The sequence below is a fragment of the Neofelis nebulosa genome, chromosome 6 (assembly GCF_028018385.1).
Source record: "Neofelis nebulosa isolate mNeoNeb1 chromosome 6, mNeoNeb1.pri, whole genome shotgun sequence".
NCBI lineage: Eukaryota > Metazoa > Chordata > Mammalia > Carnivora > Felidae > Neofelis > Neofelis nebulosa.
Window position 1 is genome coordinate 142,424,806 of NC_080787.1, and position 20,411 is coordinate 142,445,216.

The 20,411-nt window shown below is 37.1% G+C and overlaps 1 protein-coding gene across 1 annotated transcript in view; it reads left to right on the forward strand.

Annotated features, from left to right (window-relative positions):
• OPRM1 (opioid receptor mu 1) overlaps positions 1-5,955 on the forward strand; it is a 56,320-nt gene extending 50,365 nt beyond the window's left edge. Inside the window, exon 4 of the mRNA XM_058735740.1 lies at positions 4,059-5,955. Coding sequence (XP_058591723.1) covers positions 4,059-4,097 — 39 coding nt within the window. The 3' untranslated portion in view covers positions 4,098-5,955. The remainder of the gene's footprint in view (positions 1-4,058) is intronic.
• Positions 5,956-20,411: the final 14,456 nt, after the last annotated feature.

Below are 20,411 nucleotides of genomic sequence, written 5' to 3' on the forward strand. Positions count from 1 at the left end.
TAATTAGATAAGGATAGCAGATACAATATAAAATCCAACAGTTTAGGTGGCTCATTGATTTATCCAGATTCTGCCACCCATCAGCTGAATGCTTCTGAGTAACCTCTGGAACTCTCCAGTTTCAACTGCTACTTCTGTGAGAATAGTGGTATTTGTAATAGCTAGCACTTAGTTTTGACTTGAACGTGTTGGATCATAGTCCATGCACTCTGCCAGGCAACTGGCTAGCATTACTATTATTCCAAGCCACTCAGTGAAGCTTTACACTTATCATCTCCTTCCTTCTCTTTTCCCCAAGAAACTAAATTACAGCTTTTATAAAGAAAATTTAAAAGGAATTAAATAATGGTGCCAAAAGGAATCATAAGGTTGATCTTAGCTAAGTCTTCTCAGCATTGGCACTGGTGACATTTTGGGCCAGCTAATTCTTTGTTGTGGCGGAATGTGCACTTCAATGTTCAGCAGCATCCCTGGCCTCTATCCACTAGATGCCAGTATCACCCACCTACCCTGTTATGACAGCCAAAATGTCGCCAGACATTGCCAAATGTCCCCTGGGATGGGGCAGGGGGCGGAAATGAATTGAGAACCACTGCTGTAAACTGACAGCCGTGTGTAACTGATCAAGAAATTCGTTGTGATGTCTTTAGAGGAGGGCCCAAACTAGGAGCTAGACCCCAGGTGTTCTGTGAAACAGCACACCGATTTCTCAAAAGAAAGCTTCCTTCTGCACTGCTAACCAGTTGCAAAGACTAAGACTCAATATTAATGGAAGACAAGAGGAAAGGACAATTCTTCAATCTTTCTTTTATTTGAAGCTTCTCTCTCAGAGAAAAGATTTTTCAGCCTGAAACATTATTAAGAAAGGATTAAAGGTCAGTAAAGGTGAGGATAGTGTTCAAGGATCCTGGGAGGCTCAGAATGAGGTCAAGTCTCTTGGATGTTGTGACCCAGTAAGAGAACTTGTAAATGAAACACAGTGAAACCCAAATCATAACCTCAGAAGCAAAGAAGAATGGGAATTAGTCCTGGAAAACTAGTGGAAAGAAATAGAGTCACTGTTTTAATGGTTATTTTGTAGCAACTAAAAAGCACACTGAATATTGAGCTCTGTACTAATTATTTTTAGGACCTAGATCATATTATTAATATATATTTTGAGAATACTTAGAAAGGAAACAATAACCTCTAGGAGGTAAGATAATACCTCTAGGAATTAGTTATGGTAAAAGGAATCTTGTTTTCTTAGAGGACAAGGAAATCAGGTAAGCACAGCATCAACGGTGTTTTTAACAAGAGATTTGACAAATTCTTGCTAGCTTTTGTAATGTTATAGTATGTTGAATTATGATCTGGATATAACGGTATAATGAGTTAGGTTTATGAATTTGAATGGATTCCCATCTTAGCAGTCCCAGTCTTAGATGATAGGATAAAGAACCAATGTACTAGAAGAGTAAGCAAAACCTACAACTATAGTATCTACTAGAGAAAAAGTTTAGTCTGAAAATCCAACTACAGACACACAGAATGTGAGTCATAGCAGATATGAAAAAAAAAAGTTACAGATCCTATTTCATGGACCAACAATATGATAGAGGCCATTTGAACTATTGCAATTATAGATAATCACATCAACAGAAGTCTAGTGTCCAGAGCCTAAGAAATGTTAGCTTCTCTCTACTACACCACATTTTTTAGGAATGAAATAAGCAAATTATAATGTGTTCAGAGATGGACAACCAAAAAGGTGAAAGAAGTTAAAATTCCTCAATATGACAAATGGTTGAAGTAACTGCACATGATTCCCTGAGAAATAGAAGACTCTAAGAGGACAAGGTAGTTCTCTTTATATACTTGAAGGGACATGAAGAGAGAATTAGATTTATTCACCACAACTCCACTAATTAAAGCCAACAGGTGGAAGCTATGGGGAAAGGCATTGCAGTACAACCAAAGAAAGACTTTTCTAAGCCTTGAGATTCAAGAACTGCCTTGTTGCTGATTAAATCAGTAATAAACAAACAAACAAACAAACAAATAACAATTTCTTAAATTCCCTTCAGGGGTAGTAAACAAACTCCAGCCATTGTATGAATAGAGATTAAAAGTGCCTCAAGTAAGCTTCAGTTTGAATCTAAAAGTTTTTCAAAACTTTATTGTTCAAAATAGGCTAAAAAAATAACCCAAGGGGATTTGCTAGTTGACTTCCTGAAAACATACATACATACATACATACATACGTAAATAAATAAATAAATAAATAAATAACAGTTCAAAAAGCTGTTGACAAAATTGGAAAACTGATGGTAGATTAAAATAGTGTATCACTGTCAAATGTCAAATATCCTGAAATCTGTAACAGTACTGTGGTTATGTCAGGAAAGAAGCCCCGTCTTAGAAAATGGCAGGGACTTACAAGTTTCCAAAGGAGATATCTCAGCAAGCAAGCAGGTTTGGCACTGTTCCATGGGTACCAAAATAGACAATGTGATTCAATGGACCAGAGGAAACAATATCAGTGTTCGCTGTACCCCTTTGGGAAGAAGTAACCAGACTCCAAAGAAAGGTGACTGAGCAAGCAAACAGGTTGTCTTGCCACAACTCTTTAGATGCCAAAAGAGTCATGCCAAATGTCAGACGGTTTAGTACTCACAGCACAGCAAACAGCAGACGCTTCACAATAGCTGTGCCTCCTCTGCCCCCACCCCACAGGGCAGTGGGATGGAACCATCTGCACACACGATGGGTCACAGTTAAGGAACCCAGAGCTAAAGTCTCAGCCCCTTTTGGGGCAAGCAATAAACAGACCTCCCTAGGAAAAAGCACTTCACAGGACAATCAGCGCTGTGGTCACCTTGGCCTACCTACTTGCCTGTGTGACCATCTGCAGAAACTGTTCCAGGTCAGAGAATAGGTAAGCTTTGCAGTTGGGCAGTCAACAAGGATGTGCAGGAAACCCAGAGCGCCTGGCAGACTGCCTTTCCAAATGGTGATCATGATCTTTCTATTCCTTATTCTTAGGAAACAAGTTGAAATATTTAGTGATAAAAAGTCAAGTTAGTATCAAAGAGTTCAATAAGATAGTGTGTGTGTGTGTGTGTGTGTGTGTGTGTGTGTGTAGAAGGAGAGGGAAGAAAAGAATAGAAAGCAAATAATGAACAAATGGGATAAAAAGTTAATAGCAGGTGAATCCGGGTAAAGTGTACACAACTGTTCTTTGTACCTTTCTTATTCTTGCATTTTTCCTGAAGTTTGAAATTTACCAAAATAAAGTGTTTATGGTAAGTTATACTTACAGTAAGTTACACTTACTATATAAACACCTTCTTTTCTTCTCACCAAAAACTATAGTAACAATAACATCAATAAGTACTTGTTAATTACAAAATTTATTTCTCTTCCACAATTCTCCCCCCTTATTTGAAAATCTCAAGCCACATTTTTACGTGTGTGAACATATTTCCTGGTATTGCTCAATATGTATGCCAGCTTTACCGTGGAGGTGGGGGGTGGAAAAATTCCTGTATTTCAAGTCAGTTGCTTCAGAAAAAAATCCATTAATTTTGAGAATTGGGTGAAAAATAAAGATTTCTTTCTTTAGAAATAAAGAATAGAAAAAGTATCGCAAAGAGAGACACTGTTTTTCTTTTGAAAATTTTGTCAGGTTGTGAATAATTTGAGGCTAAAGAAGGAGGAAGAGGGTCAAGAACAGAAGGAGATAAGGGGGTTTGGATTAAAATGTATTTTTTCCAAGAAGCCATCAATAATATCTCTTTGAAGGCTAGTGTATAATTCTTATTCATTAGCCTTATTCATTAGCCATATTCATAATGATCCAAGAGATTATTTGTGATGACCCAAGAGATTAAGTAATGTCTTGACAATTAAGAAAAGCTCTGAGGGTCCCCGGTGAAAGTATACTGAGGACCCTCAGTGCAGCTCTGACATACAGAGCTGCTGCCCCATAAATGCCCACATACAGGAGACGTCCCATAAATGTGCACTGCTACGCAATTTGAAATGCTCATTGTCTTTGCTCTTTTTTCTTCTTTCAGCTGGAAAATTTGGAAGCAGAAACTGCTCCATTGCCCTAACTGGGTCTCATGCCATTCAGACCCTCACTGAGCTTAAAAGGCACCATCTCTGTGGAAGTATGTCGTTGCAGGAACATGTGGGAGGCTCTAGTTTCCTAGGAAAGTGCCTGCTTCTGAGTCATCAAAACTTGATCCTCTGTGGCCACTCCACTCTGCACAGGAGAGGGACATCTAAACTAAGTGAAGTGCTGGGAAAGAGAGAACTATACCGCACTGAAGAGTCCGGTTTGTGTACATAATCCGAGGAAGATGCCCAATAGGACAGAAACACACCGTGGTATGTGAACTGAGGTCATCCTAGAAGGTGACTCCTTTGTGTGTAATATTTTGTTTGCAAGCAAACATTGATGGCCTCATCAAAGAAAACGCCCATCAATTGTTAAATTCACCATAGCGACATGAAAAGTAAATGCTACCTCTGATCAAAGGACCTTGTGTGGAAAGTCCAAGACTTTCTAGTCTTCTGTAAGGAATACTTTCTTCTACTTTTTACCTTTAATATTAACCTTAAAATTATCTTCTGGTTAAGACATCATGTCCACCTTCAAGTCTTGGTTTTGTATTCTTTAAAAGAATAACATCCCTTACCTATCTCCACATAATTGCAAGAGAAGAAATTAACATGAAAGGTAATCTGAAAGCCAGAAATGTGTCAGCTGCAGAAAGGTTGATTCTTGCACACTGAAAGTACTTCCTGAGAGTCTTAGTGGGCGATTGTCCATTCTAAGGCTTTCAGTGGTTTACTCCCTAGTTTCAGCTGTGCAGTTTCCTTCTTCTATCTAAGTATTCATAAAAGGTAACAGTGGATCAGTGAGCTCATCATTGCATCTGTGCAGGAAGTCAAGCATTAAAATGTACTTACTTTTCATTTCTCTGTAGTTTCTCCATACTGCATGCTCCCTTTGCATATTATTTTCTCTCTTTTTTTTTTTTTAACTCTGCTCAGAATACTTATGCCTTTTGAATCAATGTGATAAAATGACAGGTTTTTTTGGTTGATTTTCAGAACACTTTAAGCCTTTGGAAAAATATGGATCCAATAAGCTTAATCTCAAAACAGAAAGACTCAAATGACCGTAGATAAACATGGCTAATCTTTTCACTCCTGTGTAGTTCCTTGGACATGAAGTATTAACAATGACCCAAGAATATTTTCCTGAAGATTGTGTTTATATGATGTCACCACCAGTATGTTGGTCTTTCTGATCTTTGTTAAATTATGTCAAGATTTTCTTTGTAAAATTTCAGTCTTATAATCAATTTCTCTAAGACAATTCTACTCTATGGTTTTCTTTGTTGTAACATACAGTAGAGATTAGGCAATCACCTGTTTTATTTTATCTATGTAGACAGTCAAGTTAGATGCCTCATGCCAAAAAGCCCTCCACTCTGAACTTTTGTCTCTATTAATTAGATGAATCAAGCACACTGAAGTTATCTATGAAAACATCACAAAAAACAGGGTGCCAGCTTCCCTTATCAGAATATTTCTGACTCTACAGGCTGCCAGTAGATTCAATGTTAAAATCTGTGTCTGTCCCTCAATACAATAAGGCACAAATACGCACCGGACATCCAGAGGCAATGTTTCAGGAAGACAGCTGTCTTGGATCAAGATAACTAAATTTACTGTCTCGGATCTAGTTGGCTGTAGTTAATGTGGACCCAATACATATATCCATTGGATGAGAAAAAAACAAAAGCCAAGATAATATTTTATCTTGAATATTGAAGTCTTATATTGGCCTCTAAAAACCTATTTCTCAAGTATCATGTCCCAGAATGGATATGCATTATTTTTTATTTTTTTTCTGGTCAGAGTAATTAAAACTGGAGCCTGAAAAATTTTTAGAATGTTGGGGCGCCTGGGTGGCGCAGTCGGTTAAGCGGCCGACTTCAGCCAGGTCACGATCTCGCGTCTGTGAGTTCGAGCCCCGCGTCAGGCTCTGGGGTGATGGCTCGGAGCCTGGAGCCTGTTTCCGATTCTGTGTCTCCCTCTCTCTCTCTGCCCCTCCCCCGTTCATGCTCTGTCTCTCTCTGTCCCAAAAATAAATAAAAAACGTTGAAAAAAAAATTTAAAAAAAAAAAAAAAAAAAAATTTTTAGAATGTTAAATAAATGCATTTGTGTATAAATACACAGATGCATATATACACTATTAGATATTTCACAAGTAAAAGGATAATTCAAATAAAACACAATAAGGGAGAATAAAGTATCTGTATGTAAGTCACTAGGGAGGAAAATTCTTCCCTTTAATGGGCTGTAATAACAGAGGTTCTCTCAAGAGATGAAGTATTACTGCTTTCTGCCCATAGGATGTTTCTCAACAATCATTTCTGCCTAAGGACCAGCTTTAGTTAAGACATTCTAAGGTAAGTAACAAATAGGTGTGTTTTTTCAGTAGTTTTCATTCAAAACAATTTTTTATCAGAAATTTGCTAGAACTACCTTGCTTTTCCATGACAAATAAGGAAGTGCCAGCCCTGACTCAGTCTGATGAGCTTAAGTTCCTTATGAAATCCGAATATAAAGAAAATGCAATGTTCTGCTTTGTTCTTCCTTCTCATTTTACCTTCCTGTCCTTATGGATAGGATTTCTTCTGGCTTGGCATTCCAGTAAAGGAGACCGTAGATGTGAACTAAGGATAAGACATAGTAGCCTTAGATTCTCACCCTCTCTAGGAGCCACACATGCCCCTGCTGTGGCTGTGCATATACAGCCACAAACACTACCCTTTTCATAGAAATATCCACCCATAGGAAATGGGTGTCTTCAGAAATCCTCACTGCCATTGTAAAAGCATCAAGATTTTTGCCGAGATTCTCAACAAAATTCTTTTTCTCACAAGCCATACTGCTTGGCTGAAGGGAAGGGATGGAAAGAAACATGAACTTTCATCAGTGCCTTGTCCCAACCACTGTATTTTCCCTCGTGTGAGATGCTTCAGGATCACAGTGACAGAATATGGTATCCAGGTTATATTTAAGACTACTGCCATTAGGACATTAGAGCCTAAGAGTGACGAGTCAATTAAAGGGTCTGCTTTGTGACATCCAGTCAAGAGCCAGTTAAATGTAATTAGAAAGAATTTCAACCTAGTCATTGGTAACCCCGAGATCAAACTAAAACCACAAGGAAGTATGTACATTACTAGCTGTTCAAAAGTAAGCAAAACCAAATGGCAAAAGTTTAGTGCACTGTGGTGTGTGGCAAATAAATATTCAAGCTCTTGCCATGTAATGCCATGGCATTTTTTAAAGGAGTCAGAACGTAAGTTCAATTTAATTTACACAATATTTTTGTGTCCGAGACACTTAAGTTACAAACATAACGAACATTGACACTGAGATTTTAGGATTACAGAAAATGGGTTGAGGGTGGGCTGAAAATGCATCCTGTAACAAGGTACTTTTCAAAGAACATTGACTAGCTGCATGTACATTTAAAGGGATTTTTAAAACTCAGAAAAAATTAAATATATAAATCTTTGAAAGTGTGTCTTGATTCAAATATGTGAAAAGATGATTCTAGACCCTGGGCACATATTCAGAGAAAGATTAGTTTGGGGGTGGGGTTCTTCCCATTACATATTTAATGCAAATTTAATACTATACTTTTTCAATTCGCTTGCGTTGTCTGTAACCTTGTATGAAGTGAGAATTCCATTGAAATCTGCACTTGGAATTGCACTTAAACTTTACAAATTTACAGAGGAAATTGGGACATCTACTGCTTCATCTGCTCTTTGAATGAGGTTCAGGTTTGCATTTCGTGACCAACTGACTCGAAAACTAACGCTTAGAGTTCTGAGTCCCGAGGTCACAGAACCCACACCTAGAAAAAACAGCCCTGTGATTTCATGTGGTACAAGGTATGAGCTCTTTCTTTCTCTCTCAAGCTCCAGAAACTTAAAGTCTCTGATCCATTCACATCTAGAAAAGTACCCCTTCTGCTTGAAGACAAAATAAAACTCCATGCAATAGAAAAAGATGTTCCTGGAGTGTACTACCAGCCCTAAGACAGTGCAAAATGTTTATTATTTATTTGGGGGAAATTAGTTAAGAATCAAGTAGAACCAATAAGGGGTAAGCAGGGAAGGAGAGAGTGTCTTCATTTTTATCATTGTCCCATCAGACTTATTTGGCATCATACTTCACTACCACCCAGAGGACCTGGTTGGCACTACTACCCTTTATACTAAGAGACTGTCTTTAAAAATCGTGCTAACATTTTGCAGAGCAGGTAGTAATCTACTCAAAGCTGTGGTGGTTCTTTAGGATATATCAGACCAGAAACAGAACCTACATAAAACAAGCAAGTTTTACAGCTCTGTGTTTCAATAAAACCCCTATACACTTGCGGAAAGAACACAAAACAGCCCTCTGTAGTCTGAAAATTGCCCAATATTAATTTTAACAGCCCCAAATGTCTCAATGTAAGCATAGATACGTTTCTATTTTTCAGACGGAGTATCTTAGGTTTTGATTTTGAAAGAATGGTAGTCTTAAATATATGTCATAAGGGGAGATGCTCATAATTTTTGCAGTAACTGAATTTGCCTCTGTACACCTCAATAACTGCACACACATCTCAATGATTTGTTGTCATTCGGAGCTATCTCCTGAGTCAAACATTGTTTTCTTCTCCCCCTACAATTATGTGTATGAAATCTAAACCAGTGTAACTAGAACAAGAAAAGGCTTATTGCCTAAGTTCCAACTAATAGTGTCACATTCTTAGTGATGTATGCACTGCCTGAAAAGAATAAATGTATATTTGTTCATTTGTGGTTTCAGAGAAAGAACATAGAGGTCTTTCTGGAGACAGTGAGGAAAATACATCTTTGTATTGTCACATGCCTTGTAATAGGAATGTTTAGCAACAAAAATCCTCCAGGAATAGGTGGATTACCTATTTGTTATTTAATAGGTGAATTATTTAATAAGAATATTATTTATCATTTAATAGGTAGTTTAAACATTATCTACAACTTCCTTCTTATTTTGCTATTTGATTTCTTAAAGAACCTAAATCTTGAGAACAGGCTATAATATATACATTTAAGTCTCTTAAGAGATATTTCTATTGTTTTGCTTCCAATACATCAATGTTTTATTTAATTAGTATTACCCACTAAAGTTAGAAAGTCTCTACTGAATACAGAGGGTTATAGAATGCCAAGTGGAAATGAGAGAAAAAGGGGTACAAACAGAGGAAGATTTGAGAAGAGAAAGGGAAGGAATAGAGAAGACACTATGTTCCTGAGAGCCTGGATAAAACTGAACATGGTCATATACCCTGAACAAGCATAGGTGAGCTTCATTAATATAGACACAGCAAAAATAGTTGCAATTACTGAGCCCCGGAGAAAAGGGAGAGATCACATTTGTGTGACCCGATGACTGTGATTTTACTATCCATCGTGGAGGACACAGCAGATGAATCACTGAGAAAAACAGCAAATTATTTTCCCCCATTTTGAGAAGGGAAGTAATGTCCCAACACTACATGATATTTGCAACATTTATATGTCTCATTGGCTCCCCTTTCTATGGTTCCCTCAGAGAAGGGCTTCTGGGACACAGAGATATTTTCACATCCCATATCTGGTTCTGGCATAATGTCACTGCCCCCACTGCTAGGGCATCAAAACAACGAAGCCTAGAGATCCATTGGTGCTTCTTTGGGTCTGCAAATGCCTACGTAGATTTGGCTTCCACAGATATTCCCAGAGTTAGAAAGGACCAGTTACAGGCATATAGTCTATATTATCCCCTCAAAAGATCTCTAATCAGACGCTAACCTGTGGATTCCATTGGTTTTTGAGTGACATGGTTTTTACTTTCCCAGAATAATACAATGCAATTTGCATGAAGTTTCCATTATATGGCATAACATTAAGATGTGGTATTAATTTCTACAGTTTTCCTGACAGAGTTGTACACATGACTTTTTTTCTTGCCATGGTCAAGACATCATGTTTTAAAATTAGTGGATATTATTGCCTAAGGAGTCTGACTACCAGAGACTTCCAAAAGAGATTTCCCATTTATAAAGTAAATTAGGATAAAACATCAGTCAGATGTTTCAGACTGCCTATTCCTTATTTGCCAGCTTTTTGAGGGTTTTTTTGTTTATTAGTTGCTTGCTTAGCTGGTTGATTTGGGGAGGGCTGTTGTTGTTGGCTTATTTTTTGTGGCTGTTCAAAATTTTTTACTTCTCCCTGGGATATTTGTCATCACACACATGCATGCTCTTCAATTTTCTCTGCTCAATGGATTTCCCTTTGTAATGACCAGGGTGGGAGGCCATCATTGCCAGAAGAAAGTAGAAAATCGAGACATACATTTGCTCATGGTTTGACATCATGGTGGGCCACCTACATTTCCCATTTCATCCAATAACGTCCCCCTTCTCTATATCATTTTGACTTTAGAGTCAGTCAGAACTCAACCCTTAATATCCTGACTAGCACAAGAAACCTATCAGCTGATTGTTTTCCTGCATCTCTGCAAGTGGTAAACCTGATTCCTATTCCTTGCTCTTGCCTCTGCAGGAGTCCATTCAAAAAACAGAAAAATAACAAGGCCTTCCTGTTACTCTTTGGCTGTGAGACAATTTGTTCCCATCTGCCCCCAGGCTCACCCAGTGTTCTTACTCAGTAGGAAACTGCTACTGATCATTGCTGTATTAGCTCAAAACTCATTTGCCTTATGAAATCCATGGCCCTTATTTCTCAAGAGGATAGAGAAAAACAATAGGCCTCCTACCCAGCTAGGCACTTTCCATGCAAGCCACTACATCTATATAAATTAGGTTCAAATAGCATCAGGTCATTTTCGAGATTTACAAACTCAATATTGCAAATAGTAGAACCTGGCAAATAGCTCTTAGGATCCCCTTGCTGCCTGTCAATCAGTCGCATAACTTCTACATGGATTAAGTGAGGGGGGAGTGGGCGGAGGAAACAACAAGAAAAATTTATGTTTACATCAACAACTGCTGCGTGATTTTTGTTTGTTTTGATAAATTTCATCCATTTATTAGGGATGTTGATTACACGATTTCTTTTTCATTTTTATTATGAAATTCTTCCTTTTCTAAGAATGAACTAAATCATTTTTTAATATTTATTTATTTTGAAAGAGAGCAGGGAAGGTTCAGCGAAAAAGTGAGAGAGAATCCCAAGCAGGCTTCGCACTGTGAGCACAGAGCTCAACGCAGGACTCGAACCCACAAACCATTATATCATGACCTGAGTCAAAATCAAGAGTCTAACATTTAACCAACTGAGCCACCCAGGCACCCTTGAACTAAATCTCATCATAATGAAATTCATAAATCAAATTGTATAATACAATTCCTAATAATGACTGGTGATCCCTTTATTTTAAGTAATGTTCACTACGATACAATTCCAGTGAAATCCAAAAGCAGGAATAGGTTACTGAAGTTACTTGCACCAGGATGTAGCTTGGCCCATAAGCATGGATATGCACATAAAAATATGAGTATCTCTTTTAAAGTATCATTTTCTTATAACAATGCTGAAGCTTCTGGTAGGAAATTGGGAGATCGGTTTGGTTGTTTTCTTATTGATCCTGAAGACGACCATTGAAGTGATCATGCTGGTTGTTCTCTAATAGGCTAGTTTCCCACTTAGAGACAGCTGGACGGTGAGCAGTTAAAGACACCATGGGGAAAAAGCCACCCTATACTTCATGCAGAATTGAACGAGAGGAAAGGGGAAATCCACTAAATGCTAACTGCCAGGTAACAGCCACACTGTTTCTGGCATAAATTTAAAAGCAAGAAGTGTTTCCTCTGGCTCTGGTTTTGCATAGTGCACAGATATCTTTGTAAAAAGTAGGAAATTAATCTTAGATTGGATCATAAACTAGTCATTTTTTTTTACTCTGTTGTGTTAAAAGAGCATAGTTTTGACCTCTAGCTGTATTTTGTAATATTTTGAAGTCTAAGAAGCTCTTGTCAGCACTTTATAATGCTGGAGACTCCCACATACAAAAGCAATTTGAGTGTTAAGTGCCCACTGTGTGAGAAAATTCATAATGAGAAAAGTAAAACATCAATAATATTTTTGATATGTATTTTGTTTCCTAAGAACATCTATATTCATTTGAAAAAAGTTTCTATACATTTTCTCAAGCATATTTATTTAGTTCTTGGCTGGATGAACAGGTGACTTCCCGAGCTGTCAGGAATATCTTTGCAGCCTCTTGAAGATCAGAGGACTCTGTGATTCTTGAAATGTCTGGTTTGGTTGAACTTTCTGTTACCGATTAAAGTCTTTACATTATGTGGCATTTTTGAACATAATTATCATGGACACACACACACTTAACAAAATGGAGCCTTGGAAATTGTATGGAAATTGTAATCAAAATAAAAAGCGATCAACGAAATAAAATTTACTAAGAACTTAGCTCCTTATTTGGAAGTCCAGCATCAATAAATTAATTGCAAGCTCTTTTACATTTATACTCGGGAAATAAAATGAAATTTAGAAAATGCTTTCAACTATACATTCTCTACTTAAAATCTTCATTTGAACTTCAAATTATGCTTTTATCTCCACCCAAACCATTAATTTCACTATAAAGTCTGAATGATCATAAATTCTGATTCCATAAAATTCAGTGCTACAACTTATAATTTAATACTCCCACCATAAAAATTGCTGCTCTGTGAATATAAGAATATAAATTCCTATTAATTTAATGAGAATTTTAAAAAAGAAGTGCCAGTTTCCACTAACACATCCTTCTCTTGGCCATACATTTTCCGAATTTTTCATTTAATTAATAATAATTCTGAAAACTTAAAACAAGTGATCTTGTTGCTTTTATTTTGTTCTGTTAAATGAAAAAAAAAATTGCAAGTGGAGCTTTAAAAAAAAAAGAAATTGGAAAATCTGTTTAATCAGATGTAACAGCCAAGCTTTTAAAAGGTGTGAATCTAAGCATTGGGTGCTCTGTCACTTGTCATTCAATTTTTTGTAACACTAATGACACATTTTTGTTTTCCAAAGATAATTAAGATAATTTCCATTAGTGAAGGAGAGGAGCTGTGCTGCAGGCTTTTAATTATATTTGAAATTCAAGTAACTAAAAACAGTTTAAAAAGATACCCATGTTTCCATGGGAAAAATCAAAATATTGTTTAAAAATATGTTTTGTTAAATGAGATTCTCTGTGGTTGATTTGGTACAAATATTTTTGTACAGATTCTCTCACATGCTGCCCACAAACTACTTTTTCCCCCAGCAATAAAAATGGCAGCAGAAATGTTGCTTCCTTTTTCTATAGTTCGAAGTCAAACCTACCAGAAGTAATCAACTGTCTATGCATTGATTTTGTTCTCACAGCTCCCATTCAGAGGTCTGACAAAAAAGCTGAATTGATCATTTTCCTTGAACATGTTGGGGACAAAAGGAAAGAAACAGATCTGCTGCTCTACATATGGATTCAGCTTCTATGCAGCACATATCCAAAGAGCTGATTATAGAAATGCCAACCAGTAGCGTAAAAAGAGGGTCTAGAATAGTTCATGTTTTACGGATTTTCTACCCAAGTAAATGAAATGATAACCACAGCATTAGAAAAATAGTACAAAGTCCATAGATTTTACGGTGGGCACAACATGCTTCCTGTGTTTAAGACCTTCCCCAAATCTGCCCGCAGCACAATAAATCAAAAATATTTACCTAGGTGTCTGTATTTCACCTGTGTGCCCTTGCCAGGAAAATAGAGGCAAATGAATACAGTTGACCTTGAACAACATGGATTTAAACTGCACAGGTCTATTTATAACTGGGTTCTTTTTCAATAAATACAGTGTAGTCTTGTAAATGTATTTTCTCTTCCTTATGATTTTCTAATAACATTTTATTTCTCTAACTTACTTTATTGTAAGAATACCGTACATAATATGTATAACATATAAAATATGTGTTAATTGACTATGCTATCTCTAAGGCTTCCAGTCAACAATAGGCTATAGTTAAGCTTTTGGGGAATCAAAAGTTTTATGCAGATTGTCAACTGCATGCTGGGGGGGGGGATTGGTCAGTTCCTCCAACCCCCTCATCCCTGCCCCCCCACGTCGTTCAAGGATCAACTATATAGTTTTGGTTGTGGTAACACCAAAGAGAAATGTTTAAAAATATATAACATTCTTTTCATGTTGATGGTCTGGTAGTTTTTCTTTAGTTTTTTGTTTGTTTTCTGGTTTTAATTAATGTCTTGGTCCCATCAGAATGTCTTTTTCATTATAGAAAAATAAATATTTCCATTTTCAGTAAAGACTAAGCTATCATTTTACACTTTATGCATATTTCCAGATAGGAGAGGATAGTCAGCTTTAGCTTTCAAAAGAATGAGCTGCCAGATCCCAGTGGTCTCATGGGCAGATCAAAATGCTGACTTGTACATCAAACAGTGAGCACAACAGTATATTATTTTTACATTATTCCTATTTGACTGTTGAGCATAATTGTATGTAAAAATATAAACTTTTGACTGTATTACTCTTATTGTGCCAGAATACATAACCATTTGGGCTATATTGTGATTGTCTTGCATGTAATGTACAATGATATATATGACTAATAAAGAAAATCTGATAGCGATATATAGATTTTCCTCATCTTTCTCATTTGCACATCATAACCTACCTGTTTAAAAAGGATATTCTCCAGGTGAATGTTGCCTGTCAGGAGTCTAAGGATTAACTAACAGATGACTTTGGCACTGAATAAGTACTTTATTTTTTAAGTTTTTGCTTAAATTCCACTTAGTTAACATACAACATAGTATTAGTTTCAGGTATACAATATAGTGATTCTACACTTCCATACAACACCCTGTGCTCGTCACAGCAAGTGCACTCCTTAATACCCATTACCTATTTAACCCATACCCCCCGCCCACTTCCCTTCTGATAACCATCAGTTTGTTTTCTATAGTTAAGTGTCTGTTTCTTGGCTTGCCTCACTCTCTGTTTTTTCCCCCTTAGCTTGTTTGGTTTATTAAATTCCACATATAAGTGAAATCGTATGGTTTTGTCTTTCTCTGATTGATTTATTTTGCTTAGCATAATACTCTCTAGCTCCATCCATGTCTTTCCAAATGACAAGATTTCATTCTTTTTTGTGGCTGAATAATATTCCATTGTACATCTATACCACTTCTTCTTTATCCATTCATCAGTCGATGAGCACTTGGCCTGTTTCCATCATTTGGCTATTGTAGACAATGATGCTATTTTTGAATTAGTATTTTTGTATTCTATGGGTAAATACCAGGTAGTGCAATTGCTGGATCTTAGAGTAGTTCTATTTTTAACTTTTTGAGGACACTCCATACTGTTTTCCACAGTAGCTGCACCAATTTGCATTCCCACCAACAGTGCAAGAAGGTTCCCACTTCCCCACATCCTTACCAACATTTGTTTCTTGTGTTGTTGATTATAGCCATTCTGACAGGTGTGAGGTATTATCTCATTGTAGTTTTGATTTTTATTTCCCTGACAATTATTGATTTTCATGTGTCTGTTGCCCATCTATATGTCTTCTTTGGAAAATTTTCTATTTATTTTTTTCTCATTTTTAATTGGATTGTTTGTTTTTTGAATGTTGAGTTTTATAAGTTCTTTATATATTTTGGATACTAGCCCTTTATCAGTATGTCATTTGCAAATATCTGTTCCTATTCTGTAGGTTAATCTTTTTAGTTTTGTTGATTGTTTCCTTTGCTGTGCAGAAGCTTTTTATTCTGATGAAGTCCCAATGGTTCATTTTTGCTTTTGTTTCTCTTGCCTCTGTAAACATATCTAGAAAGAAATTGCTATGGCCAATGTCAAAGAAGTTACTGCCTGTACTCTCCTCTAGGACTTTTTTAAAGTTCTTATTTATTTATTTATTTTGAGAGAGAGAGAGAGAGGAAGTAGGTGAGGGGCAGAGAGAGAGAGAGAGAGAGAGAGAGAGAGAGAATCCCAAGTAGGCTCCACATCAACAGCACAGAGCCTGACATGGGACTTGAACTCACAAACTGTGAGATCATGACCTGAGCCAAAAGCAGGAGTGAGATTCCTAACCACCTGAGCCACCCAGGCACCCCTCTTCTCCAGGATTTTCATGTTTTGAAGTCTTACATTTAGATCTTTAATCCAGTTTGGATTTATTTTTGTGTTTGGTGTGAGAAAGTGGTCCAGTTTCATTCTTTTGCATGTTGCCGTTCAGTTTTCCCAATACCGTTTATTGAAGAAACTGTCTTTTTCCCACTGGATATTCTTTCCTGCATTCTAAAAAATTAATTGATTGACTATATAGTTGTGGGTTTACTTATAGGTTTTCTATTCTGTCTCATTGATATGTGTCTATTTTTGTGCCAGTTCCATAGTGTTTGGATCATTAGAGTTTTGCAATATAACCTGAAGTCCAGAATTGTGACACCTCCAAGCTTTACTTTCTTTTTCAAGTTTGCTTTGGCTATTCGGGGTCTTTTGTGGTTCCATACAAATTTCAAAATTGTTTTTTCTAGCTCTGTGAAAAATGCTGTTGGTATTTTGATAGGGATTGCATTAAATCTGTAGACTGCAGGGCACCTGGGTGGCTCTGTCCATTAAGCATCCAACTTTGGCTCAGGTCATGATCTCACGGTCCATGAGTTCAAGCCCCACATTGGGCTGTGTTAATAGCTCAGAACCTGGAGCCTGCTTCAGATTCTGTGTCTCCCTCCCCTGCTCACACTCCTTCTCTGTCTCTGTCTCTCTCTCTCTCAAAAATACATGAAGATTAAAAAAAATTTTTTTTAATCTGTACATTGTTTTGGGTAGTATAGACATTTTAACAATATTTGTTCTTCCAATCCATGAACATGGAATGCCTTTCCATTTCTGTGTGTTGTCTTCAATTTCTTTCATCAGTGTTTTATAGTTTTCAGAATACAGGTCTCTCACCTCTTTGGTTAGGTTTATTCCTAAGTGTCTTATTGTTTTGGGTGCAATTGTAAATGGCATCAATTCCTTAATCTCTCTTTATGCTTCTTCATCACTGGTGTATAGAAATGCCACAGATGTGTGTACATTGATTTTTGTATCCTATGATTTTACTGAATTCATTTATCGGTCCTATCAGTTTTTTGGTGGAGTCTCTCCTGTTTTCTATATTGAATAAGTACTTAAAATAAATGAAGTAAGTGGGCTTTTTCTCTTTGATTGTTTCTACTTTTAAAATCAAAATGTCCCTAAACCTTGACAACCGTGACTCCTTCAATTAGAACTGCCAATCCAACTATATAGGGAAATAATCCTCTGCTATAAAGTCCATTGTTGAAAATAAATGTAGGCACTTCTAGTCTTCTTTTCAAAAATAAATTTGGTATCATAAGCAGTGAAATTCTTTGCAAGAAACAAGAAGTTCAATGGGGTAAATTTTAGAGCATACTTTAAGTTGTTCAGCATAATTTTTTAAATGGGGAAGCTGTCTCCACGCAAAAACACTTTATGGCAAGAAAAAACTAGTGTAAAATAATATTGGATAACTCCAGATTACATATTTTAAAAAGATATAAACATGAAACTTCTGAAAAGAAAAACCTAGGCCCAGATCCCAATATATGCAAATGTTTTCTCTGCCTAGTAGTACCAGAGGAACTTCCTGAAGCACAGCTTGTTCTTCTGCTCAAAACCTCTGAATGATGTTCCATTACCTATCTGTTAAAGTCTAATGCCTCCATGGAGTGCAAGAATCTTCATATTTTGTGTGAACATACCACAATTTATTCATCTCACTATTAATGAATAGTTGGGTTATTACCAATGTTAGGCTGTCATAAACAATGCTACTACATCTATAGTCTGGTCTGTGTGTGTGTGTGTATGTGTGTGTGTGCCTATACACACACACATATATACTTCTCTTGGATACATACCTGAGGGTGAAATTGCTTAGGAAATAATATCAAATGATTTCCTAAATTGGTTTCATTAAATTATGCTTCTTCCAGCAGTGTGTGAGAGACTTCCAGTGCTATACCTCCTAGCCAATATTTCATCTTGTCAGTTTTTAACAATTTTAGCCACCTCAGTGGTATATAATGATATTTTATTAGGGGGTTAAGTTGTATTTCTCGATAATAATTATGTTAAACATCTTGTCAGGTCTTCATTGACATTTGCAAATTCTTTTTTGTGAAACGCCTATGTAAGTTTTTGGCTATTCTTTATTGGGTTGTATGTCATTTTCTGTTGACTTATAACTCTTTACATTCTGTGGGGTTTTTCGTTTGGATTTTTTTTTTGTTTGGAAGTTTCTTGTTGGTATTCATTGAAAATATCTTTTCCCACTTTATGGCTTGACATTTTACTCTTTCACAGGCATATTTGAATGAATGAATAATTGAATGAAATTCTGGATTGTAAAACACTCTAACTTATCAATGATAGTGGTTTTTACATCCTGTTTAAGACATCTTTGCTGACAACAAAATGAAGAAGATATTCTATGTTTTGTTCTAGAATCTTTTACCTTTCACAGTCCATAACCCTTTCACAATACACAATTATTAATGGGTATGAAATTAAGAAGGATTTTCCATATGGACATTCAATTAACCCACCACCGCTATCGAAAAAAGAGCATCCCTTCTGCCTAGTAGAACCCCCATGTTATAACTCACTTAGCCTTATATATCTGCATCTGGTTCTCTTTTTTTTAACTTTTTTTAATTTTTATTTATTTTGAGAGGGAGAGAGACAGAACTTGAGTGGGGGAGGGGCAGAGAGAGAGAGAGAGAGATGGAGACAGAATCCGAAGCAAGCTCCAGGCTCCGAGCTGTCAGCACAGAGCCTGACGTGGGGCTCAAACCCATGAACCATGAGATCATGACCTGAGCCGAAGTCAAATGCTCAACTGACTGAGCCACCCAGAGCCCTAATCCATCTGTTTCTCTTTAATCTGTTCTATTGCACTGTTTTAGATACAGAAATTTTACAAGGACTCTTGATTATCTAAGAGCATAAGGCCTCTAACTTTTTTCTTTGCCCTCAAGATTGACTTTGCTATCCTTGGCCCTTTATTTTTCCATACAAATTTTAGAATCAGCTTGTTGATCTCTACAGAAAAGGCCAAAGAGATTTTGATTAATGCAAAGTATTGCCTGCTGGGAAGGACTTTGGGGCATACTGTTTGAGAGCTGAACAATGGAAGCAGCTTTAAGTCTGGTTGAAACCAAATTTTAAAGGGCTTTGAATGTTATTTAAGGAATGTATACTTTCTTCAGTGGACAGTGGGAAACCATCAGAGATCTTTAAGCAGGAAACTAAGATGATTAAATTTGCATTTTTGAAACATCACCAGGAAGCAGCATCCATGCCAAATCTATCCATCTAAATTCCCATATACCTGCCTTAAAAGTAGAGTCGTGTTTATACCCACATGCTGAGCAATGGACTATTCCCCCTGGAACCTCAAAGCAGAGAAGAAGCTGTTTCATGCCTAGGATTGGGTGGGAAGAGATCTCCCCAGGTGTTAGAATAAACACAGCCCGCAATGTGCTTCTTTCTAACGCACCAAAGTTCAGTCCAAGTCTTGTTTTGAGAAACAGGAGAGTGCCACCCTCTCTCAACCAGTTCATGTCTCCAGGAAAGATGTGTACTTCTCTGGGATGTCAAGGTGACGAGAGCAGATATAATGGCTCTGTTCTGGAGCTGTGCCCAAATGACCCACCCTGCCTCCCACTCTCTTGCTCCCCCTTCCTCTAACCCCCAGGTTCCCTGAGGCAGAGAACACACTCATCACTAAGACGTGCTAGACATACAACACAGGCAGAACAACACATACACTATGTACCATAAAATACACACAAAGCGGCAACTTGTTAAAAGATCTTCATCCATGACTCAGACTCCTTGCATTCCCACTTCTGATCCAGACTGCAGGAGCAATCAGACAGTCCTGCAAAAGTACAGACCGTTCTCTTCCAGAAACTGGCTGACTGAGCAGCTTATTTAAAAATTCGTATGCATTTTTAGGACAAGAGTCAAAGAAAAATGCTATTCAAGAAGAGGAAATGGGAATCGTAGTTAACCCACTTATCAAAAATAGATGACAGGAACTGTCTATTTAAATTAGATTTAATGCCGAGAAGAGAAGATCTCATGGCCCTTCTTTGCTTCTTGCCCATTTCCTACAAGGTCATGGGGCTTTCAGGGCAGTCAGGTGGCCAGCTCAGCCTTGGACCATTTCTGTAGGTCAGATCTATAGTCTGCATCCTGACAAAGCTTTGTTCA